Source organism: Stegodyphus dumicola, chromosome 7 (assembly GCF_044657685.1).
Source record: "Stegodyphus dumicola isolate Sdum_Otavi_A_Nest chromosome 7, ASM4465768v1".
NCBI classification, from domain to species: domain Eukaryota; kingdom Metazoa; phylum Arthropoda; class Arachnida; order Araneae; family Eresidae; genus Stegodyphus; species Stegodyphus dumicola.
This window is the reverse complement of record NC_140774.1, coordinates 94,381,290-94,409,034: the sequence shown is the minus strand read 5'-3', so window position 1 is coordinate 94,409,034 and position 27,745 is coordinate 94,381,290. Positions and strand designations below refer to the sequence as shown.

Here is a 27,745-nt window from a genome sequence, read left to right as displayed (position 1 = left end):
ATGCAGTGTAGGGTTACGTAAGACCAAATATGTTGGTTATACCTTTCATAAAAAGTTCAACTGTTCATGATAAATAAACAAACATTACTGGTTACGTATATACATAGAAAAATATTTCTTCAGTTATTTGATATTTTCAAAATGAGGTATAAGAACATACTTTTCATAATTATATTATTTAATGCCAAAAGTAACTAATATACAGAAATATTTACACAAATTATTTATTTACATAGTAAAATTCCAAATGTTTCTAGTGATCAAAAATAATTTATACAAAATGATCATGTGCAAATATTTTATCAGCAAATTCCTTTTCCCTTTTCTGAAACTAAGAAATGGAAATATCTTTTGTTTTCTATGAATTTAAACTTTCTTCTTTCTTATAACAGGAGGCGAAGCTACTGTTTCTTGATTGCTTCTGTGCATAATGATGAGACCAGTAATTATTAACATAGTCCCCATCCACCAAAGAAAAGACAAGGATTCTCCAAAAAATACTTGTCCATAAATAGCCTAATAAAAGAACAAGTGTAAATCAACAATATATAAGAAATGAAACTGACAAAACAGTTTTTTGCACTAAAAAACAAAAATTATGCTACAGCATAAGAATAAAAAGAAATGTGCCACTCAATCTGAAAAAAAATTTGTTAAAACATAATTCTTCCCACTATTACATTTAAATCATGCAAAAATGTTTTTCTATTCAGTAATGGATTCCAATCAAAAGTCAAGAAGATTATCTACTTGAGTTTCTATTTATTTTAATTATTCAGATAAAAATCTATATAAAAAGGTGTCAATACAAATTGATGAAAAAAGAATATTTCACATGAATGCAAAGTGTTACAAACTGTATATAATCAATACTTACCAAATGATATACTGGTAATACTTAATGGAAAACATTGCTAATTTATACTATTTTTGAGAATTTTTAAATTTAAAATGTGAAACCTGATATAAAATAATCTGCACAGCTTTATGGTGTTACTTAAAGCTTAACAGATAATAATGATTTAATGATATGTACAAAAGCCGTTTAATAGGAATTCACAAATTAATGTAGCATGGTAATATCATAATCATCATCTACATTAAAATAAGTATGCATTTAAGCTTGTAAGGATCTTAAGTTTTACTAACGTTTATTTTATTTTAAATCTTTACTATCACTTCTTATTTTCTACTTCCGGCCAGAATTATAAGCGTTAAGGATTTTATGCAAAGTTTGTCTGGCGAACGCCAAGTACTTAAGTTGTGGCTTTTTGCCAAGCAAGAGAGAGAGGAAGCAGTAAGTCAACGCAGGCCGCTTACCTTAGAAGTTACGCAGTTGCTGTTCGCCTTCCAGGCCAGAGGTTTTAATCCTCTTGATAAATTAAACGTATTGTAGTGTTCACAGTCTCTGTGCTACATACGCTTCCTGTTATTATAAGGCCAATCTTCCACGTGTATTATTCTAAAGTTAAATTAGAGTTTAGTTTTATTTTTATACTTTTTTACGTTAGACCCCGAGTGGAGGGTCATTGTATTCCGAAGTACGGAAGTCATTGTATATAGAGAAAAATAAAGGGTTTTGTATACCCTTCGTCTGTATCCTGTCTACTTACTACAATTAGTGAACATAGCTTTAGTAAGCTCTCTGTTCCTAGTCAGGTCCTTGTATGTTCCCGAAGAAGGTTAGAAGGAACATTGAACCTGATAAGCTGCTCTGATCACAACTGGAATAATTATGATAGTTACGAACAAATATAATTTTCTTAATAGAAAAATTTTAAAGGTTACGAAGGTGAACAAATATATATATATATATATATATATATATATATATATATATACAGGGTGCCCATGAAGACCATGCAAACTCTGTATTGCCAGATTCCTCGCTTGAAATACACAAAAAGTACCCAAAGAAGTGTACCTGTACAACCCATAGTTTTCAAGATAAATGCGAAAAAAAAGTATGACATCATATATGGTGCTAGAAAAATATTGTTGGCAACATGAACATTGGTATTTGCATACATTTACATAGGTTGTTCAAAATGCCCACTGCGCGTATCGAGGTATGCATGCACACGCCGTGGAATGCCTGACTTTACGTGTTGCACCAGCATGAAGACAGGCAACTAAGTCTCTTTTTATAGTAATTAGGTCTTCATAGACCAATTCCTTCAGATGGCGTGATAGGGAAAAAAATTCAGAAGTATCAGATCTGCCGATCGTGCCTGTCACAGACATGGAAACTAAGTCCAATCCAACCAACCATATATATAGAAATGCGCTGGAACTCCATCATGCTCGGACTATAGGCCATGTACTGCCGCTAAGCATACGTCATCTAGGTTAATTGGTTAATACACTACGTTAATAATACACTATGTTTAATTGATTAATACCATTCTGAGCTAACACTCCTTTGGACTAAAAAAAATTCTAAGAAAAAAATGTTTTTAGTTTATTTTTATGTCTCATATCCACAATTTTTCGACTTTTTATAAATTTTTAAAGTTAGGATTTCCAAAAAAGCCTAACATGATTAAAAAAAAAAGAAAAAAAAAGAAGAGAGAGAAAGTCATTTTCAGATAAAACGCTAAAAAATAAATCAGAATCAATTAACTGAAGTTAAGAAACATGACACAACTCAAATTTTGCATGCTGTGTGTCTAGAAGCGTTATGAACCATTCATAAATGGTGTGTATTGGTGTATTTAATTATGGCAAAGCACACTAGGGCTATCTGCCTAAGGGGAGAGATGCCTTCGTGGAGGACTTTCTAAGGGAAACTGGCTCGTATAGACGTCACACATGGGGAAAACCACGAAAACACCCATGCAGCCAGCCCGTTCGCGCCATTCATAAATTAACTTTCACATTAAATCAATTATGAACAGTTCATAAAAAATTGCATTTTCTTCATTAAAATTTTGTGAAAGTGTCTATTTATATGTTGCTATTTATTTTCTATTAAATTAATGTTATCAAAATAGCCATGAACAAATATGATCCCATTAAACAGCACCTGGAGCATTACTCCGTGAAATTTTTAAGCGGATGTAACACATCTTCTGTATCTAATTTATTACAGCATATTTTACTAGTTGAAATTTTAGAGACCTTTATATTTACTGAGGATTGCCAGTAGAATGTATAAAATTACGATTTAAAAAAAGTTAATGATTTTTTTTTTCATTTAAATCAAATTTTTTTTTTAATTTTTCCTACATTAACTTATTAAATGGTTAACATGCATTAGAGGTTTTCAGAGTAATTAAAACTCTAATTAGATGATACTAAGATGCATAATACATATTTTAACATGTAAATTTGTATAATACTTTACAATTAGATATAATATGAATTATATATAATTTTATTAATTAATAGCATGAAAAAAATACCTTCACAGCTTTCTCGCATTAATAACTAGCAAAATCCCTTAAATCTAAATTTACCAGAACATTTACTAACTAATAAATAATGATTCTTGTAGTTACATATTTTAATTAAAAACAATCTCAGTCAATATAATAATAGGAATGTCATGTGTATTTACAATCTACATAACATGTTCACAGCAATTTAATACATTAAATCTGCATTACTGACATTTACTACTAATGCTTTAAAAACAAGGGGCGAAATCATTTTCCTGCCTTTCAGCCTCTAACCCAACTGATTTCTTAACTTTTATGTACAATTCCCAAAACAGAAAGCATTCTTTCAATCCTTCTTGATGAAGCTCTTGTAGTGCTTAATATTACAATGACACCCAGTTCTTTGCATTCTTTCATAAGAGTTATTCATTTCTACCACTCAAGTATGGCCACTGACTTGACTGCCTAATTTTCAATAAAGGTTCTGCAGAAAAGCATATCATTAATTGCACAATTTCAATCTAATACTGAATAAAGCAGTGTCTGCACTTTTTCCTTCTACTAATTCCAATTTCTGTTCATTTTCATTTGTTGTAAGATCTTTAAGAAATAATTTTATGAATGCTTTATAGAATTTTTTAACTGTTTTCAAGATCTATGCAAAACAGCTTCAACAATGGTGCAATTATCCTTCTGAAATTTAGGGACTAACTGGCTTCAAACAAAATAGTAGAGCTACATTTTATTTGATTGCCATACTAAGAATCTTAATTTAAATATTCCTGTCTATTGTATCTTGAATCTCTTTCATCATTTGCATGAAAACTGGCCAGTTCTTTACACATAGCTTTCATGGGAATTGCATACCAAATTCCAACACACCTCAAATGATATACTTAATATGTTGTATAATAACATATACTGTATTCATCAAATTTGGATTGAGGAAGCTGGTCATTTCAGAATTATTTTGAATATTATGCTTAGTAAAACTTGATATATTTAAACGTTTGGCCAATAAAATTAAATGCATGAGCTGCAACCATAAGATAAAAGCTGAAACAGTTTTCTGATTCTTTTCTCATTGTTGCCTCACTTCTCTCACTATTTGTTGCACTATCAATAACAAAACTATGAATTTTGCATTTATTTTCAGCTTAACAGCAGAGATTTATAAATCTTCACTTGCATGTGATGCTAATGGCATTTCTATTTTTTTTTTATCTATTCAGTTACATCTATTGTACACACACATATGCAGTTTATAGGTTTATTGGTTGTGGATATTAGATCAACTGTCTAATATCATGCATACTGTCTGATTAAATAAAACACTACTATATTTCTCTATTTATTCTTCATATACAATATCAGTTAATAATTTATCACTTAAGCAAAATTTATATGAGGCATGCATTTAATATGTAGCATCTCCATTAATTTTATTAAATAGGGGATTTTCTATGCCATACTCTGTGTTTTGAATTAAGGTACTTATCTTCAGATTCATGCTTGAAATTAGATGGACAAGGAAGTAACACATTTTTCAGCTTTGTATTAACACAAATTATTTAAATTACAAGATTTACAAAAAGAGAAAGCTTCTATTTTTTGTATTCCGGAATTAAAATCTTTGGAAGTATTGCATGTTACCTTGATCTTTGATTTTAAGACATTTCCAGTTATTTAATAAAATGGGAAAATATCTGATTTTAATAAAAAAAAATTTTTAAACCTGCTGATTAAAATAGTTGACATCCTCTTTGCCTACAATACTAAATGCATTTTATTAGCAAAACAAATTATCGCATTACTTATCTAAAATCAATATTAAAGGAAAGTAAGCCTAAATGCACCATTTTTCAAACATTCCACATAGCAATAAAAATTTCATAAAGTACAGCTTATGATACAAGCTAAGAAAGTTTTTAGCATACTACGTGATATAAGCTCTTCATATTTATTACAAAGGGCATTTTGAAAGCATGTTATAAACAAAAGCCATTATTTAAAATACAAAACAGGATAATACAGTAGATAAATCACATCTTTGAAACAAAAGAAATAATTGTGTAATAAAGAAATTAACAAGAATCACTGATCTCCTGATGTTTGTGTAACTATGTATCACAAAACATTAGACTAACATAAAATATGCAAAAAAAATTCAGGAAAAATATAACTGACATTTTGAAAACATAATTCAAAAACATTCCGACCTAAAAACTATATAATATTAGTTTTAACATTTAATATATTACATATGCCCTCATTTAATGCTAATATTTATAACACATTAAAGCCTCATGTATTTAAAGTCATTACACATCCGTTTGCCTATTTGGATATCAGTTGACACCTTCTGATACCCCATCAATAATATTCTTTACAATTTTGCTTTTCTGAAACTGTTATTTGCAAGTAATAACTGTCACTTGTTAAAATAAAAGCTGACAATTGATGGAAAAAAAATCATGTGCTTTTACACAGTTCATATGAAAGCAGAGAAAAGTAACAGAGAATAACAACCTATTTCAAGCAATTTTCATTGCAATTGCCAGATAATGCTGGTGGAAACTTTAATGGATCTATTTAATTTCTAGCTATCTAATTGATTCAATGGATCTACAGATGTTTAAAACTATTTTATCACCATAAGTATCAAATTGTTGCTCCTGCATCAATGGATGCTGGCTAATACCTAAATACCACATTTTACTGTATATAACTGATGTATTGATTTTTTTATTTTAACTGATAGCCTCATAGGTACCTCTTATCTTGCCATAAAATTTTATTGCATTAATTTACTTCTCTCTCCTACCTATGTCCATATGTGGTGTTTCAATGCAGATTATCCTTTAGAAATGGAAATTTAATATTACAGATACATTAACAGAAATCATTTGGAAAACGTTTAGGGTATAGTAAAATGCTAACAGAAAAGCACATAAAAAACTTCAGAATACTTAACTGCAAAAAAGAAATTAGCAGCTGTGTTAGTAACTGTGGCTTCCAGAGTAGTGGAGCACATCCTTAACGCTTTTGTAAAGAGTGTCCACATTAAGGCATTTAAAAGTAGCATTGCTAAGAAAAATCCCACTCTTGTAACAAAGAGCACCTGAAAAATAAATATATAAAGAATGTTTCACTGACATGCATAATGCAGTCACAGATTAATATTGCAAAAAATTTTGAGAATAGAAAATTGTGAATCAGAAGATTAGAAATTCTTATAGTAAACAAAAAGATAATAAGTTGTTTTGCAAATAAAACATATCAATACCAAAGCTATTAATTCCAAATAATATAAAGCTGACAACTATAAATCTTTAGTTGGCTATAGATTAAATTGACACAGGTCTAATGACAAGTTAATAAAATTTATCAAAAGAAACACTTCACAGTTCTGGAACTTTTCACAGGAACAATCCTACAAGTGTTCACAGTATCCCACAGTACAATCAGTAGGTACACTTCAAACTACTAAGAATGTTAAACACAATGCAATGCAAAGCACATCTAAAAGTTGAAGCTTTCAACACTCTAAAGTCGCTTGGAACTCACAACAACAGCAACCGACAGCAAATGCTCTCTCAGTTCTTATCATGTTTTCATCTGGCCGCCGAGATATTTCAAGTACTTTCTGCTAATCGAAATCACTGGAAGGCATATAAGGGCCGAATAATGGTTTCAGCCAATACAGTGATCAATTACAGAAGCTGTTACGTTGATACAGAGACCGGACCAAAATGTTTTCGGCAATTTGTTGCCAAATTTGGGGATTAAAATTAGTTGCCAAACCGTTGCCTGCTTGGCGATACCTCGCCAATTTAGTGAGATAGTCATTTACTCAATGTTAAATAGGCTTGCCCCTGTATTCTTATTTTTCCAGCAATCTTCAAAACTCTAGATTTTCAAGTTATATTATACAAAAAAAATATAACATTTTCACACATACCTGCACTAAAACAATCTATCTATGTACAAAATTTGTAACATTCTCCCCTCGCAAGGCCTGTAAAGTACTGGGCAGTACAATCAGTAGACAGGAAGCCATAGCTACAACTTAAGCAAATCAATGCAACACTTAAAGAATAATTTCGGTAAATAACATAAAACTAATCAAATAACTAAGTCATCAAATGAGTTCATAAATTTTTAAATTTAGAACCATTGTCTAAGTATACTATTTACATTATATTCACATTATATGCACTACGGAGACTACGTACTATGGCCATAGTAAGGGGTTAGGCAGACGTAATGAATGACTCTTAGGTTTAAAATTTTGATGATTAACGGAACCAAACTACGACATTGTTTCTTCTGTTCAGGATTGTGTAAGAACCGTTCCAAGATGACTGTACTTTAGCAGAGAGTCAAACTTGATTCCATAACCACACCTTGTCAACTTCGTTGAATGGATGTCCTGTAGCTCTCATGTCCTATCGGGTCTTCATTTTCTCCATCGTTACGCTGACTCGCTCTCATGCAAAATTGTGCATTACTTCTAACTGCGCCTGGAGATTTTGGATGCACTCTTTAGGCATTGAAGACGCATCTCGAGGGATACGAAATAAGAGATCACATGGCAGGCAAAGGTCATGACCGAAGAGTATCTGCGATTGGGAATACTTGGTAGTCTCGTGGACAGCACTACGATAAGCCAGTATGAACAGTGGTAACTTCTTGTCCCAGTCCTGTTGAATTCCAGGCACCATTAGTAAGAAGTTATTAAGGATGGTTCGATTAAACCTCTCTACCATGCTGTCTGACTGGCAATGTAAAGATGTCCTTTGAGTTTTTTCGATGTCGAATAGATTCCAGGGTTCTTTAATTACAGCCGAGATAAAATTTCTTCCTTTATCGGAATGTATCTAAAGAGGCACTCCATACCTGGATTCCAATGTTGTATCATTAACTCTGCTATTCTGACAGCCTTTTGATCAGGAAAAGGATATGTTTCAAGGCAGTTGGTGAAGTAATCAATGATCACGAGAATGTATCTGTTATCTTCAGCAGTTCGTTGCAGACATCACAAGATGTCAAGGGCGATACGTTCAAATGACACTCCTACACTGTAACTTCCCTTAGCACCGTTTTTTTGGTCCTCTGCAACTCGAACAAGCATCACATGATTGACACCATATTTGCACGTCAGTCCTTCCAATACTCCAGTAGAAGCATTCTTAAACTCTATGCAAATCCTTCATTATTCCAAAGTGACCCCTTGTAGGGCTGCTATGTGGTCCTTTAGAGAAATCATCTAGGATAAGGGATCTTGGAAGTATCAGCTGCCATCAGAAAATCTTTCCATTATCCAACTCAGACTTCCGGTACATGACACCTCAAATATGAAGCGAGTCCCAAAGAAAGCAATATTTTTTCTTCATACAACTATAGATCAAAATGTCCTGCCAGGTAGCTTTTAAATTAGAAGATTCCATTAAATCAATTATGAGTTTAATGTTGCCGTCTTCCAGCTGGTCTTTTCTGATTTCTTCATCACTCCATTGGTCTTGATCAGCCGATGCTGAAGATGTAACTTGTTATGTGACCAGATTAAGCAGCTCGTATTTCACTTCGAAGCTGGAACAATATTGGCATCTTTCAGGGCCAGGTTTCTAGATAGGGCATTGGCATTTCCATGTGACGATCCTTTCCGATGACAGGGAGTTATGTCACATTCCTAGAGTCTCAGTTGAATCAAACAGGTGTAAAGTACTTTAAACATAAATATTAAGTACCCTAAACAAAAGTATTAATCAATCTGTCAGTAAATGTAAACTGCACTATGAAATGTGTATGATATGTATGATATGTACCATGCAAGTATTAATTAATATTATTAATTAATAATTAAATTCTTAGAAATGTAATTTGTATTATGTAATGCGTGAACTATGTACAATGCAAGTCTTCTCAGTAAATATAAGCTGTACTATGTAATGTATATAATATGCACCATGCAAACCTGTAAACAATAATGAATGCGTAGTGTTAAACTATGTGTTAACCTAAATACCTAAGATGTAAAGTATCTTTAACATAAGTATTAATCAATCTCTCTGTGTGTAATATGTACCATGCAAGTCTGTACATAATAATGAATGCATAGAGTTAACCTAAGTATCTAATCATGTATAATTAACGTAAATATTGAACCTTACGGATGCAAAGAACCTTAAACATAAGTCATATTCAATTTCCCAGTAAATGTAATGTGTAATATGAAATGTGTGAAATATGTACCATGCAATATGAATGTAAATGCACCATGCAAGTATGAATAAGCAAGTCCGAATATGGTACGGCATGTGTAATAGGCGTGCAAGTCAGAGTATGGCAATATGTACCATGCAAGTCTGAATGGGTAGCGATAACCTAAGTACCTAATTATGTCATTCTAGATAAGGGCGGGCGTGGTGCTCATACCAATCAACCGTAACGGTAGAGGGATGGTGCCCACGTCCTCCGTCACTCACTCACTCACTCACCAGGCTATTTGGCCTTCGGAATTCTTGAAATTTAATAGCCATGTCAATGATGCATGATCTGAAAAGAGCACGAATTTTTGCCGTATATATAGTTTGTTTGTTTGTTTGTGTAATTATGGCAAAGCCTCGAGGGCTATCTGCCTAAGGGGAGAGATGCCTTCATGGAGGACTTTCTAAGGGAAACTGGCTTGTATACATGTTACACATGGGGAAAACGCCGTATATATAGTGATTAAAATGTTCTACAGCTTTAACTATGGCAAGCAACCCTTTCCTGGTAACACAGTAATTATATTCCAGTTTAGACAGACTCTTGCTTGAGTAGGCCAGGACATGTTCTTGACAGTTTCTTTCTTGGGACAAAACAGCACCGATACTCTGAGTGCTTGTTAATGGTTTGTCACTCAGAGGATGCGTCAGTATTAGAGCAAATGTAAAAGTTTCCTTCAATTTGTTAAATGCATCCTCACATTCTTTGATCCACGAGTATTTTCGCTTGCTCTCTGTCAGCTTATGAAGGAGTTTTGCGATAGAAGAAAAATCCTTCACAAATCTTCTATAATAGGTGCAATAGCCCAGGAAACTTCTTAGTTGATGGATATTTTCAGGGTGTCTGAAATTTTTAAATGCTGACACTTATTTATACGTAGACATACCTTTGGCAAAGATAACATGTCTATGATAAGTCACTTCCTGTCTGAAAAATTTACATTTACCAGTACTCAACTTTAAATTGGCTTGTTTCAGTTTCTGAAGCACATTTCTAAGATTTCATAGAATGTTCTTCAAAACTCTTCCCGATGATGATTATATCATACAGATGTATCAGATAAGCTTCATAGGAAAGACCTGTCAACGCGGTCTCCATGAGGCATTCAAATGTTGCCGACATATTGCATAAGCCAAATGGCGCCTTGAACTTCCAAAGGCCTTTGTCCTGCAGTAAAAGCCATCTTTTTTTCGCTCATCAGGATGTATATTTACGTGCCAATATCCACTGTTTAGATCAAACTTCGAAACACACTTGCTTTTGGAAAGAATGTGAAAAATACCATCAATTTTAGGAAAACGGCAGATGTCTGTTATATATGTAACTGTAACTGTATCTATTATTATCTTTAACCATAACTGTAATATAGTATAGTAGATGAGTAATGTAGAATAAACGATGTTTGTGTACATCTTGTAATCATCACTGAGCACGTACCCAACACATATAAAATACAACACATGGCGCAGGCCGTCGTTGATTAAAAAAGAAAATCTTTTCTGAAGAACCATGCAGCCTCGGTAAAGATGTTCTAAACAAAAACATCATGGGAAGTTGTTTACTGTGAAATCGAAACTTATATCGCTGGTAAATGAGTTGTTTATTTTTATTGGAAGTGGCTAAAAATACGTATATATAAACTATTTAAAGTCCTAAATTAAATATGGATGGATTAAAGCCACCAAGTAATCTAAGTTTCGAAGGAAATTTAAGCGAAAATTGGAAGAAATGGAAACAAAAATTCCAAATTTATATGTTAGCGTCTGGTGGTATTACTAAATCACCTGAAATTAAAGTAGCTATTTTATTGCATATAATTGGTGAAGAAGCACTTGAAAAATTTAATACTTTTAATTTAAGTGAAGAAGATAAGAAGGATGTTGACAAAGTAATTGAAGCTTTCGAAAATTTTTGCATACCGAAAGCAAACGAAAGTGTTGATAGACATATATTTTTCTGTCGAACACAACATGTAGGTGAATTGTTTGATGATTTCTTAACCGATTTAAAGAAATTAAATAGCAACTGTGGATTTGCAGAATTAAAAGATAGTTTAATAAGGGATAGAATAGTAAATGGAATTCTAAATAAAAATCTCAAAGATAGATTATTAAGGGAAGATCAGTTAACATTGGAGAAATGTATTAAAATGTGTACAGCTTCTGAATTAGCAGAACTTCAGCTGAAAACTTTAACTGAAGAAAATAAAATAGAAGCTATCAAACGTAATAAATTTCGACCTTCAGAGGAAAAAAGTCAGCCTTGTAAGAAAGACTTTCATGTAAAACAAAAGCAACAAAGTACTAAATCTTCTTCAAACTATCAAGGAAATAAGTACAATAATATAAAACCATGTAGAAAATGTGGAACTTTTCATAAGTTATACAACTGTCCTGCTTATAATAAGATTTGCTTATACTGTAAAAAGAAAAATCACTTTTCTAAAATGTGCACTTTTAAAAATGTTAATGTTGTACAGAATAATTTAGAGCATGAGTTACATAATAATGGTAATGAATATATTTTAGGGTCAGTAGAAGATATAAATCCATTTTCTAAAAATAAAACCGAATGGTTTGAAAAACTAAAAGTAAACATATCTAAATATTTATTTGTTAAGTTGGATACTGGAGCTCAGTGTAATGTGCTACCATTGCCTAAATTTAAACAATTAAATTTAAGAGAGAAATGTTTGACTAAATCAAAAGTCACTTTAAATAATTACAATGGTACTACAATTGATGTAGTTGGAAAATGTAAATTATTATGTGAAACATCGAAAGGGGACAAGGATGAAATAGAATTTCAAGTCGTAGCATGTGATAAAACTGTTCCAGCTATTTTAGGTTTACCTACATTGCAAAAATTAAACCTAATACAAAGGATTTGTACAGTAAATCCTGATTCCAATGAAAGGTTACCCGAACTTTTAAAAGGATATCAAGATTTGTTTAAAGGAACTGGAAATTTAACTGGATATACATATCATATTAAATTAAAATCAGGAGCTGTTGGTAAAATAGAACCCTGTAGGAAAATTCCACTTAGCTTATTAAATCCATTAAAAAAGGAATTAGCAAGAACGGAAAAAGATGGTATTATAAAGAAAGTTAACCAACCAACAGAATTCGTGAATTCATTAGTGGTAGTAAGGAAAAAGGATGGAAATTTAAGAGTGTGTTTAGATCCTCAGCACCTTAACAAAAATATACTGAGAGAACATTATCACATACCAACCTTTGAAGAAATTTCATCTCAAATGACAAATGCAAAGGTCTTTAGTATTTTAGATGCAAACAAAGCATTTTGGCAAATTAAACTGTCAGATTCAAGTTGTGAATTTACTACATTTAACACACCGTTTGGTAGATATTGTTTTTTGAAATTGCCATATGGACTGAATTCATCACCAGAAGTTTTCCACAGAAGTTTTTCTGAAATTTTTAGTGATTTAGAAGGAGTTCAAATATATATAGATGACTTATTAGTTTGGGGTAAAGATAAAAAAGAACATGATTCAAGATTAAAGAAGTTGTTGGACAGAGCCAGAGAAAAGAATGTTAAATTTAATTTAAATAAATGTAAATTTGGGCTGAATGAAGTGAAATATATGGGACATATATTTTCTAAAGATGGTTTAAAACCAGATGAAGACAAAATTAAGACTATTCTAGATATAAAACCACCAAAAAATGTGAAAGAATTAGAAACTTTCCTAGCAATGATTACATATGTTTCTAGATTTATACCTAATGTATCAAAATTGACATCATGTTTAAGAGATTTGTTGAAAAAACAAGTTATCTGGAACTGGAATGCAACACATGAAAAAGCATTTAGAAGACTAAAAGATGTCTTGGTAAATAAACCAGTTTTAATGATATAAACATGCCAGTAGTTTTATCTGTAGATGCATCTCAAGAAGGACTAGGAGCAGTCTTACTTGAGAATAATTTACCAGTGGCATATGCATCTAAGGCATTAACAGATACACAGAAGAATTATGCTCAAATTGAAAAGGAAACTTTAGCTATTGTATTTGCGTGTGAGAAATTTCACCAGTATATATTTGGAAAAAATATTACTGTGGAAAGTGATCATAAACCACTGGAATCAATTTTTAAAAAGCCATTAAATAAATGCCCTGTAAGACTACAAAGAATGCGTATAAGATTACAGCCATATCAGTTTGAGGTAAAATATAAACCAGGAAAAGAACATTTTATAGTGGATGCATTATCAAGATCATTCACTGATAAAGGATCTGATTTCTTTGAAGGAGAAATAGAAGCTCATGTTGGATTAGTTGTAGAATGTATACCAATGTCTAATGGTAAAATGGAAGTTTTTCAACTGGAAACAGAAAAAGATGAAGAACTACAAGTTTTAAGAAAATTAATTAAAACTGGATGGCCAGATGAAAAATGTATGGTTCCAGAACTGGCAAAACCATATTTTAACTTCAGAGAAGAACTATCAGAAGCAAATGGATTAATATTTAAAAATTCCTGTGTTGTTGTACCAAGAAGTTTACGAAAAGATATGTTAAGCAGAATTCATTACGGTCATTTAGGAGTAGTAAAATGCAAGATCAAAGCAAGAGAAATATTATATTGGCCAGGAATGTCCTAAGAAATTGAAGATTTGGTACTGAATTGTCAAACATGTTTAAGTTTACAAAAAGCTAATACTAAAGAATCAATGATATCTAAAGAAATACCTAATGGTCCATGGGAAGTATTGGGAACAGACCTCTTTTACTTTCAAGGAAGGGATTATCTAATAGTTATAGATTATTTTAGCAAATATGTTGAAATTGGACATTTGGAAGATTTGTCAAGTGTAGCAGTGATAAAGCAATTGAAATCAATTTTTGCAAGACATGGTATTCCGAAAATAGTATATTCGGATAATGGTCCACAATATAATTGCAGGAATATAAAGATTTTGCAAGAAGATGGAATTTTGAAACCAGAACTTCAAGTCCAAAATACCCGCAGTTTAATGGAATGGTTGAAAGACATATTCAAACTGTCAAGCGAATGTTAGAAAAAGCTGTAGTTGACAACAAGGATCCATATTTAGTTTTACTGGAATATCGTAACTCTCCTATTTCAGATGAAATTAAGTCACCTTCAGAATTGATGTTTGGAAGAAAAGTAAATGGATTGATGCCTATAAAAGAGAATTTCATCCAAGCTAAACGATATGAAGACCATAAACAACACTTACTGAAGAGACAAACCTTACAAAAAAGTTATCATGATAGGAATGCAAGACCATTAAAACCACTGAAAACAGGAGATCATGTTTACATAAAAGAGAAAGGGAGAAAACTAAATGAAAGAGCGAAAATTATAGAAGAAGCAGAAAGACCACGTTCATATAGGATTATAAGAACAGATGGAAGACTTGTAGAAAGGAACAGAAGAGACCTTCTTAAAGGAACTAATCAGAAAGAGTTTGCAATACAAAACAACTATGAGAATGAAGTTATAGATGAACCCGAGATACATGAAAATAGTAGGAGCACTACAAATTTAGATGTGCCTGTAAGTCCTTCAAAATCTAACAGAAGTGTTGTGTCACCGTATAGTATCATCAAATTTTTCAAATGGACATAACTACGTCACTCGATCGTAGGACTGTTAAGAAACCTTATTATTTAAAAAAATATGTTTAATTTTACTACTATTATTATTTTTTATAAAAAAGGGAGATGTTATATATGTAACTGTAACTGTATCTATTATTATCTTTAACCATAACTGTAATATAGTAGATGAGTAATGTAGAATAAACGATGTTTGTGTACATCTTGTAATCATCACTGAGCACGTACCCAACACATATAAAATACAACACAATGTCTTTTTTCATAACTTCATCAAACCGGCGATATTGAATGCAAAATCCAGTTTTACTGTCTTCCTTTCTGACTAGGATGATGGAAGATGCCCATAGACTTGCTGGAGGCTCAATGACGTTGCTTTCTTGCATATCCTTTAGAACTTTTCCTACCTCTTCCTGTTTAGCAATTGGTAGACGTCTTGGATGGTGTTTCATTTGTGAATGATCTTCGGTATCAATTCTACGCTGTGTCAAACTGGTTTGACATACATCAGAAGACATCTTGAAATTTTTTAATAACATATTCAGCAGCAGGCTCCTCTTCATCGCTTAGTTATGCACTCTGTAACAACTCTAATATTAGGGTCTCGGAAGACCCAGAAATTGGCAGAATGTTGGGTCATTTAATGCAGGTCATGAGTATATGCTACAACCACTTCACCTTTCCTAAGGTCTTTTGCCTTATCAATTACATTGGCTACTCTCACCGGAACAACGGTCCTAGATAGGTCGATGAGTGCCGAGGCTGCTAGTCCTCCTCACAGAGTGTTACAGTTCTCGAGATATTTTATTTACCCAACTGGAACTTTCTGTTTTTGGCTATAGATCCAGAAAGTAAAATTTCTGCTCTTTGTGGTACAGTGATATAGTCTTCAGCTATCATTTGGTAAGCAGATTTTACTCCTTCATCATTAATTCCGAAGAGGCTAATGACTTCAGAGGCAATATGCAGTTTGTTGTTTTTAAAGTCCAAGAGAAAATAATATTTCCATAGAAAAGTCTAATCCGAGTATGCAAGGGTCAGTAATACCGTATTTACGCGAATCTAATGCGCATCGTTTTTGGCCAAATGTAGTACTCAAAATTGGGGTGCGCATTAGATTCGATGGCGCATTAGATTCGAGTGCAAAGTTCGCCGATGACGTCAGCTGTTCGCCGATGACGTCAACCAAATTTAAATCGTAACAATGGATTACTGTATTTCTCGACTACATTTACCGTTACATTTATGGTTGACACATTATTGCATAGAGGATACAAACTGCAGAGAACGTAGTCACGAAATGGAGGGCAAGCAGAGAAGAATGTCATATGACGCTACTTTCAAACGTAAAGTAATTCTTTATCCTGAAAGAAATGGCAATAGAAAGGCTGGGAGAGAGTTAAACGTAGCTGAGAGCAATGTTCGCTTGTGGCGGCAACAGAAATTGGCACTGTTTGCAACTAAAACTAGTAGAAAGAAATTCACTGGCCCTCGCAAAGGAAGACACCCTAAAATTGAAGAAAAAGTTTTGGAATTTGTACGTGAAAGGAGGAAGAATGGACAACCTGTGACTAGTGACACTATAAGAAATAAAGCAAAAGAGGAGGCTGAAGTTCTTGGAATACCGACACCAGAGTTTAAAGCTAGCCGTGGATGGGTGGATCGGTTGATGAAGCGGATGGGCTTATCTCTAAGACACCGTACAACAATATGCCAAAAGCTTCCTGCAGATTTTGAGGGAAAACTACTAACATTTTAGCGGTATGTCATCCCACTTCGGAAGGAAAAGAATTTTTCAATGGGGCAAATTGGCAATGCTGACGAGACGCCAATTTGGTTTGATATGCCTCCTAACTACACCATTACGTAGAAGGGGACTAAGGAAGTTATCATCAAAATAGTGAATAAAGACGTTTACTATTAATCACTGATTGTAGAAACTGTTAGCTAGATAGAAATGTTACGATTTATTTCATGTTCATACTTTACGATATGTAGCGTATATGCAGTAGTGGTAATTAACAATGATTGTTTCACATAACAATAGCCCACTAATAGGTTAATTCTATGTTCTGCTACTTTATGTATAAATCTATTGTATAAAATATGGTATCTAAATTTAAATAAAATTATCATACCATTGATTGATAGTTTATATACAAATCCGTTGTTGTATAAAATAAGATTCGATAAATTCCTCATACCATTGATGCGCATTACATTCGCCGACAAAAAATTGTTTTATTATTTAAAGTTTTAAAATGGGAATGCGCATTAGATTCGCATAAATACGGTATTTGCTATATATTCCATCTAGTATCCGGCACTTCCAAACGTGATGTTAATGTTTAATTTTCCATCGATACTTATTTTATCCCCAGACACAGTCTGAAAGGTAATGCAGGGTGGCATCCAGATGAGTTTACCGTCCAACTGTTGAGCCAGAACTTTTCAGATGATAGTGACATTAGTTACTGTATCGATGGTCATACTGTAAGAAACTCCATTGATATGTCCCATTATGAAGAGTCCACTACTGTCACCACTCACTGCAGAAATTGGAAGCACTTTGAAATGGGGCTTCTCATTATCTGGCAACCTCTGCCCATGAGACGGCCATTAATTAGTTTCTCCCCTTCTGGCTAGGAGGGGTCTTAGCTTCTGTGCCCTAGGATCGTCTGCAGATTCTTCGTATGTGGCCTTCAGCACCGCAGTTCCAGCACTTAAAGTTCGGTTTCTTGTCACTTCTACCTTCTCAAGACACTAATATATTTGGTTAAATGGCCTGGACAAGCAGTCATTTCATTCACTGGCTCCTGGACTTGAGGAGCTCTGGTTGGGTGGTGGTTTCTACGAGATGCTTGCTGGGCTGCCTCGAATTTAATGGCATACACTACAGTGCTTTTTAAATATGTAGCATTCCCCATTTGCAGAGCTTTCTCTATTTCAGGATGCCAGATGCCATCGATGAAGTACTGCAAAGACAGGATTTCCCTTGTTTCTCTCGGGCACTCCAAAAATGAGAAATAGGACAGCCTTTTAACATTCGTAACAAGTTCCTGGAGAGCTTCCGTGGGCATCTGTTGACAATATTTTAATTAAATCCTGCTATGATCTTTTAAACACTTCTCCCCAAAGTGCAACTCCAATGCACAGGATAGAACTTCGAAGTCTAGCCTCTTGTTTTTGGGAAGAGTTTGAAAGATATTCACTGTGTCTCCTCTCAGAGAAGTGGCAAAATGACAGACCTTAGCTTGGGAATCTCATCCATTCACATCCGCCACGATAGAAAATTGTGTCTTATACACTTACCAGGAGGTCTTACCATCATATCTGGATAGCTTTAAAGAGGGACGAAAAAGTATGATTAAAACATTAAAACTATCTGAATTGCCTCCTTGTTACGCCACTTATGGTAAGTTAATTACCTCAGTTAATACTTTATTTGAAAAAGAGTAGCAATGAATCGGTTTATCACAAGACTGTGATTAGAACAGAAGTTTTAAAATTTTCTGAAAGAAATGAGTTTGTAGCAAATAATTGAAATAAAATGCTTATGTCTTTAAAGAAACTTCTTGTCTGTCAATTTCAAGCAAGCAATCTCATTTATCTGATTTAATGAGTATCTTTTGTCTAAAGTAACTCACATCTATGTGCCTTTGGGTGGGCCGGTTTAATTGGAATGGCGACAAAAAGCTAGGAAAGGTAAGAGAAGATTTATTGCTTTCCATTTTGAAGATTTGATATTTAGAACTTGAATATTTGAATGATTGAATTTGATACCTAAGCGGTAATTTATATGAATTGGAAATACAAAGTTTCAGAAATTTTGAAGTGATTCTTTGAGTTCTTTATATAATAAACTATCTACTCAATTGAGACCATTGAGCTCCTTAGGTTGATCAGTCATAACACAGATGGTGACACTTTATGTACGTTTTGTTCAAAGAATCACGAGACCATATTTTGCAAGAAAGCATATTTCATTCCTTTGTATGAAAAACTGTCTGTTATTAAAAGGAAAAGGTTTATGCCACATTTGTTTAAAGAAAGGTCATTTAGCCAAACCCTGTCCATCTAATATTAAATGCCATAGCTGTTCTAAGAGACATTTAAAATTTACGTATCCTAATTTCAAATGTAATCAACAGAGTGAAGTATCAAAACAAGATGCTAATGAAAATAAAGAAAAGGTTTCAGACACTTTTACATTTGCACGTGCATACAGAAATATTTTTACATACTCTTGTAATTATTGTTATGGGAAAAAAGGCACAAAATAAAGCAAGGATTATTTTAGATACGGGTTCTCAAAAGTCTTACATTAAAAAGTCTACTGTAGAAGAGTTAGGTCTTGATTTTTAAGGAGAAAAGGAGCCTTTGCACTCATTATTTGGAGGTAAGAAAACCGATACACAATGACATAAATGTTCTAAAGTTTATCTTTATGGCCTTGACGGTGAATATAGTTGTAGTTTAGATGCCCTGGATCAGGCTATAATCTGTAATGAGATATCTAGCATTAGATATGGACCTTGGATGAGTGAATTAAAATGAAAGAAAATATTTATAACCGACTTTCAAAATGATGCAAGACCTATTGAAGTGTTCTTGGGGGTTGATGTTGTTGGCAAACTATTTACGGGTAAGCCTGAACAATTGACATCGGGATTAGTAACCTCGAAGAATAAATTGGGTTGAACAGTAACAGGAAAGTTCCCTCAGAATATCTTAATGTGAATATGACTGTTGTTAGTATGCTTTCTCAGGAATTACCTGTTTCACTTTTGTGGGACTTAGGAGCTGCTTGGTATGAGAGATCCTGTTGAGAAAAATACTAGAGAAGATTTGCAACATAATGATTCATTTTCAAGAAAATGTTAAACAAAGTTCAAATGGAAGGTACAGAGTAAGTTTGCCATGGAAAAAGGATCATACTTTTTTGTAGAGTAACTATAAATTGTCTCTCAAGAGATTAGAATCGACTTATAAGAAATTAGAAAAAACTTAATATAGAGAAAATACTAGCAACGTTTTTGAAGAATGGATAGAAGAAGGAGTGATTGAGGAAGTTCCTCGAGAAGAATTGTCATTACCTGAATCACATTACCTTTCTCATCGTTCTGTCATTAAAGAAACGTCAGCGACATCTTCTTTGAAAATCAGGCCCATTTCATCGCAAGCAACGCCTCAGTTTATCGCGACACTGTGATTAAAACAGTAGTTTTAAAATTTTTTGAAAGAAATGAGTTTGTAATGAAGCAGTTTGTTGCAAATAATTGAAATAGAATGTTTCTGCCTTTAAAGAAACTTCTTGTCTGTCAATTTCAAGTGAGCCGTCTCATTTATCTGATTTAATGAATATCTTTAGTCTAAAGTAACTGACACTCCTGTTTGTTTGTCTTTAAGGTGTCAGCTTCTTTGGCGACGGCAGAAATTCTCCCTTAGATCTCCTTAGATTTGAGGGAAGAAACTCTTTCTTCAGTTTTTCTACCTCTATTTTCAACTGTATCTATTTGGCTTTCCATACTCTCAAATTTGTTTTCTATTATGCAGGTAGTTTCTCTTATCATTTTCTCTTGACCTGCTTCAGTCTTTTCCTGAATTTCATCTCTTTTTTAACAGATTCTTGACTAGCTTTCATCTTTCTTGAACAGTCTCATATCTTCTTTAACAGATTTTTGGCCAGCTTTTATCTCTTTGAATGCAGCAAAGGCTGCCACCAGCTGTCTTAATGGCTCACTCATCACTCTTGTTACTGGCATTCAACCCCACTGCTCACACCCAAAACTGTTGCATGCATACAGGTTTGCAATAGATTGAATACGCACTGGTTTGATGAGGTTGATAAAATTTATTTTATCCAAAGAAACAACTTCACAGTTTTGAAACTTTCCACAGAAATTACCATACAGGTGTTCACAGTACCACAGAGTACAATCAGTAGGTACAATTCAAACTACTAAGAATGTTAAACATAATGCAATGCAAAGGGCATCTAAAAGGCAAAGCTTTCAATACTTCGAAGTCGCTAGGAACTAACAACTCACAATAGCAAATGAGAGCAGATAACTCTGTCCGGTCTTGCACAGTTTTCACCCGGCCGCCGAGATATTTCTAGTACTTACTGGTTCTCGAAATTACTAGAAGGCATATGAGGACTGATTTGTGGTTACAGCTAATATATTGATCAATTACATTTATTCAATTATAATACCTATTATGGTGATACAGGGACTGGACTAAAATGTCACCAAGTTTGATGTACTTTTGGCGATTTTTTCCAGATTTGGAACAAAAATACCCATTTACTCATTGTTAAATGGACTTGCACCTGTATTCTTACTTTTCCACCATGGCTTTTCTCTCTAGATTTTTGTTACATTATACAAAAAGTACAACAGTTTCACACAAAATTATACTAAAATCATCTATCTATGGACAAAATTCATAACAATATTTAACATATATGCGTATTATCACATTTAATAATTGGGGGGAAGGAGGGATTTTTCCCTTGTCAGATTTTATGTTTAAAATCATTTTTATGATGTTTTTCATATATGATGGAAATTTATGTGTGACTTAATGAATACATAAAGCCTAACTATGAAACTTTCGGAGGCAAAATACAAATAAAGACATTTTTCGTGGATAAAATTTACTACAGTACAAAGTTCGAAACCTCTGGATTACCAGCAACCCTTTTTTTTTTTTTTTTTTTTTCTTTAAACTTTTCCCCCCAGAGAGACCCCCAACCTGGCAAATTACAATTTGTTATTTTTTTATTTCATCACTACACAACTATGAACACACTGCTGCTTGAGAAATGATTCATGCAACGGTGTCTAAATACTTTTCTTTAATATCAGTAACTGCAAGCATGGTAGCTTTTTATGTTGACATTACACTTGGCGGTGATTACAGCTTACTCCTAAGTCTTGAGTGTGCTGACGAGGAGAAATTTAACAGAAATTTCTTTCTATATGCACAATACAGATTTAGTAAATGTAGGTGAAAAGATTACATTTAGTGCTGTTTGAATTGAGAATAACTGATTTATTTAGATATATTATTGTTATTTAGATAAGCCTAGAATCCTGGTCAAAGCTGGTGCAGATGCACTGGGCACCAGAATTTAGAGGAGGCAAAATTTTTTTAATTTAGAGAAGGAACAAAATTAGGGATTGCTAAATCTTTAGAATTTAGGGAAGGCACTGGAATGCCAAATTGAGCAGCAGCAAAATTTTAGAATTTAGGGAGGCGGCTTGACAACAGAATTTTGGAAATTTCAGAAAACTTATACACTTAATAGTGTATAGCTGAGCCTTATGTTGACTGCCACGAATTTGAAGGTTTTCAGATATCGCAAATAAAAAGAGAAATTTTCCATTTAATGGAACTTTTGAGCAAATGTGAAAGAGTAATAAATGAGGATGCTATAACAGAAGTTTTTCGTTGCAATGAAAATGTCCCAATCATCAATCTACTAATGGCTGGAGAAATCTATGGAAAGTGATAGACAGACTGCAGAGAATGAAAAAATTTTGATTGACAATTTAGTAGAAATTCTCGGCCTGGGCATTGCAGGACTTGAAGAATGGAACTTGGGAACTCAACAAGAAATTGTATCTACCTACAGAATTAAACAGAAAATATTAGCATAGAAAACAAAGCACATTAAACAACTTACATCAAAAGAAATGTTTAATAGCAAGTGTTTAAAGCAAACAAATAAATACCAAGCTTTCTTTTTTGGGGGGTGAGGTAATTTTGACAAATGCTTCATTATTTCCTAAATCAATATTTCATATTTTTAATTTTATAATATCTGCATGTTATCTTACTACATTTAATATTATGATGATCCAATATCTGGAAAAATCTCAAAGCTGAAATCGGCGAAGCTGCACTATGCACCAGAATTTAAGGCAGGCAAAATTTTTAGAATTTAGAGAAGCAACAAAATTAAGGAATAGCAAAATCTTTAGAATTTAGGGAAGGTGCAGGAATGCAAAATTTAGCAGCAGTTTTTTTTTTTTTTTAAATTTTTAGATTTTTATTATTATTTAGAATTTAGAGAGGAGTTTGACGGCAGAATCTTGGAAATTTTAGAAAACTGATGATATGGAAAAATATCATGGCTAGAATGGGTGAAGTCCCAACAAGTCCGGAAATCAGACTTTGTATAACTTTGATAAAATTTATCACAAATGTATCTTTAACGAGTAATGTTCCATTGAATATACCATGGATTTTAAAACCAAATTGCCCCATTTTGGCTTATTTCTTTCCCTACATCTGAAAAACATGAAATAACAAATACAGATTAAAAAAAAAAAAAAAGGATAAAAGATATATATTTACTGATTTTTAGTGACTAATTAAAATTTTCAAAACTAATATAAAAATAACAAAAATTGCACTTAAAAAAAAAGTCATATTCAAGAGAAGGCATAAAATTAAAAATAACACTTAACATATCAGAGAATATTTCTGTTTTAGAAAGAATGCAATGCTACATAAATTCAACCAAATAAGAATCTAAATGTTGACAAGTAGTATATCTTTGGCATTTATTTCACCATTCTGCACTTCCCCAAAAGTACTCAATAGACTGGGTATGGCTTTAATGGAAAAGTACTTTTTAAGGACTTTTGATAATTTCTTATGTTAAAATGCATTCTAATTCTATTTTGCTCACAAATGCAAGACTATTATTAGACTTAAACATTTGTGTTATAAATAAATTAATAATAAATTGATTTCAATAATTTCTCTTAATTAAGAATCTTATTTTGTCTTAGACAATACCCTTATTTGATAAAATGTCCTGCTTTTTAAGTGCCCTTCCTGACAATGTTAGTATAGATTTTATTTCATTTTTAAGATAATCATATATACTTAATAATCTTCGAGACACTGCTGGCAAATTTCTGTTATAACATTGGCAATATTTAAAATGTTCTTTTTTCCATTTCTCTCTATGTTTCAGTTGACAATACTATCTCTCAATCACAAGATTCCTTCTAATTTAAGTTCTAAGTGGTAATAATTGATATGGTAACAGAATCTGAATATTTTTATTGAGGATGTTTCACATAATAATTTCATCTTTTATTTTGTTTTTAGCAAACATTAACAATGGAAACAAAGTGTTCACCATTTGTCTTTCTAGCTTTGTAAATTTGAATATGTTTTTCAATCACTTAAAATTATGTTTAACTGGCTTTGTCTTGGTATTTTGGCCTATTGTTAAAGTTTGACTTCTTCATAATTATTTTTATTTTGGAATTAAATCTTGATAATTAGATTGCTGTTTAAATCTAAAATAAAGGGCTGATGGTTAAATATACAAACACATCGAGTCATAAACAGTATTGCACATTATAACTTTTTGAAATTATAGAACAATTTTTTATAATTCTTTTCTAAGAATTTCTTATTTAATTATTAATTCTAAGAATTCTGAAAAGAGTTCCTTAATAGAAGATGTGAATCAAAAAAATTAGGAATAAAATTTCAACAATGAATAAAATATAAAGAATCTGGGTAAACTTAGAAAGCACCATAAAAACTTGCAGCAACCGATTCAAGAGGGGGTTAAGCATATGCCTGAAGCACTATAATTAATTATCATATTAAAAGTGACCTATATAGGTACTAGGTTTAGTGGAAAAAATATTTTTAAATGCTTATTCAATATTATTTAAATGCTCATTTATATATATGAGTGGTTAGAGTAGATTGAAGGATGCCCCTTGGATTATGTCGATAATCCAAGTTGTTGTTTCATTTATTGCCAAGTTGTTGTTTCATTTATCAAAGTTGCTGTTTCATTTACGGTAACCTGAGTAATTGAATGCTATGGAAACCTATTATGACGTAACTGGTTGCATGATTGCGGTGAATTCGAATGATGGGACGGATTGCGGCATATTATCATTTTGTGATACAAAATTTACACGGTAAAATGGCTGAACACTGCAAGATTAATTTGAAGTTTCTGTACGATTTCGAATAAAAGGAAAAAAAGCATTAATTGACTGGTGTGTAAATGAAGGTTTACTTAGTTGCCATTATAAATGTTCTGTTCGTAGGAAGGAAATGTGTATGGTCAAACGTCGGAGGATACCTGCATTACAGAGGATATTTTTTACTCTTATTTTTTTTAAATTTATTTGGTGACACCAGTATACAGATTCTAGTTCAGATAATTTTAGGAATGCTGCAAGGAATTTTGTTTGACTGAAAACGGGGAAATTTGTAAATAAGGTGTGTGGGTATTTCCTTTGCGTAGTGCGGTTGATCTTTACTGTAAGGTACCCCTTGGTTTCTGTCTGAAAAAAATCACCAAGTGGTATTAGTTGTTCATGAAATCTGGAGGCTTTCTGCCTGAAACAGATTTTTCAGTAACCCTAATGTTAATCATGTTGGGGAAAATTACATATATATATATTTTAGTTTTTGTCACTAAAAAGAGGTTATTTCTATGAATTTCACCAAACATGTCATAATAAATTTAGATTTTGGCTATTTTTTGTAATAGTAACCCTTTCGTATTGACCCGGTTTGGTTTTCAGTTGCTGTGTTTGCTTAGATGTTTGAGGTATGGATTTTGAGCTCGCTATTATTTTGCTGTTCGTACCATCATTTGAGTATGTCTGAAGTGGGTAAGAGGATGAATGTTGATTAACAGCAGATGAGCCAAAGCAACCAAAAATTTAACTGAATTGCTTACGTGGAGGATGGAGGAGATGGTAGTGGGAAGCGTGAACATACGCACGTGTAAAAAAGGTGTCAAAAAATTGACGTTTCATTTATTTGTCTGTGTGTGTCAATTTTTGTTAAAAGATTTGTTGTTTAATGTTTTTATGTTAGTAAATACGCATTTTTGGTTATTTATTAATCTCTGTGTATTTTTGATTATTTGTTCATCTCTGTGTGTTAAGACAGCATGAATTTTTTCTGGGTAAGATGATAGTTTTAACTTTGTTTTAGCTTCCCGATTTTGTTTAAGTGAAAAACAGATCAATGTGCACATGGACAAAGTTAAGGCAGTGCACAATGCCTAGTTTGTAGAATTCTCCGATTTTTTTTAAGCAAAAAAATTCAATGTGTACCGAGTTTGTGCAATTCTTTGACTTCTTATTTTGGATTTGTGTAGCGGCAATTTTTCAGCACTACACAAAGCCAAAATAACAAGTCAAAGAATTGACCAAACTTGGTGTCCATGTACCGCCAATTATTGCCAAAGGGCACCTGTAAATATATTTTTACCATATAAGCTACTTACCTGCTATCTTTACCCTGCTGATGAGAAACTAAAGATATCATAAAACTAATTTTAAAAAGCTTTTTTTTTTAATTGTTTACATTGAAAGGGGCCATAGATTACTTCGATATGTTATTTTTCAAAGCAGAATCCAATCAGTTTTAAACCAGTAACATGCAACAGATCTAAGGGTACTCTGTTTTGGGCACAGAATTTGGAAAGGCATGTATGTATGTATGTATGTGTTCATGCATGCATGTACATATGTATGTGCACATGTATGTGTGTGCATACATAGCCTTGTATGCATATACATACATACATACATGCATGGATACGTATATTTCTGTATTCTGTCTCGATAACAGAAGAGTACTGATTTAAGTGTAACATACAACAGGCTTATTTCTGGTTTCCATAATTTTTTAACTTGCCCCCCTTTTTATATAATGTCCTAAACGTCTTGAGCAAAAATTTTGATGTATCTGAATTTTAGTGATACAGAAACTCTAAATGCAGAAGTTGCGTTTGCTCTACACAGTGTAAGCCTCAGTCAGATATTTTAGGTTTAAATAACAATTACCTAGCATGTAAAAGTAGATCCTTAACAAAACTATACTGCAACAATTTATGAATACTAATAAGCATGCCACAAGTTTCAAAAATGGCAAAGTACAATTAATTTTTTTATATACATACATATATAGCATACTATTTCATTTTAATATTCATCTTTTAAATGAAATATATATGCAATTTTTCACTGAAAGCCAACAGTTCAAATGGAAATACAAAAAGTAAAATAATATACGTACATTTTCACACACAGGTGTATAAGTAAACGCATTAGATTTTTTGGCATCTGCTCCAGGAAGCTTTTGCATTAGGCTTTCGCAAAAAACTAGAGTTTCTTCAGCAGCCATAGAAAATTTTCCACATAACGAGGCTGTAGCAGCTAAGAAACCAGATATTAATGAAAATGTTACGCCTTTCATCTTCTTAAAGCATCAGAACATTTTAGTTACGTAAAATAATGATTCAAATCTACATTGTTTAGTAAAAACAAAAATTCAGAGCACACAATTGTGCTAAACAAATTAGAAAAGATTCAAAATTTTTGAGAATCACTCTGTCAGAACCGGCTAGCAGACATACAAACTTTCAAAGTGAGGTTGAGATCATTAACTGCTGTTGCTAAGGTTTATT

General features: G+C 32.6%; 1 protein-coding gene across 1 annotated transcript; it reads right to left on the bottom strand.

Annotated features, from left to right (window-relative positions):
- Nucleotides 1-157: 157 nt before the first annotated feature.
- LOC118198562 (uncharacterized) lies at nt 158-27,745 on the bottom strand. Its single transcript, XM_035370261.2, has 3 exons — nt 27,355-27,745; nt 6,355-6,501; nt 158-516 (listed from the first exon to the last, which is right to left on the bottom strand). Exons 1-3 carry the CDS (start codon nt 27,532-27,534, stop codon nt 367-369), a joined length of 477 nt encoding a protein of 158 aa, XP_035226152.1. The 5' UTR covers nt 27,535-27,745; the 3' UTR covers nt 158-366.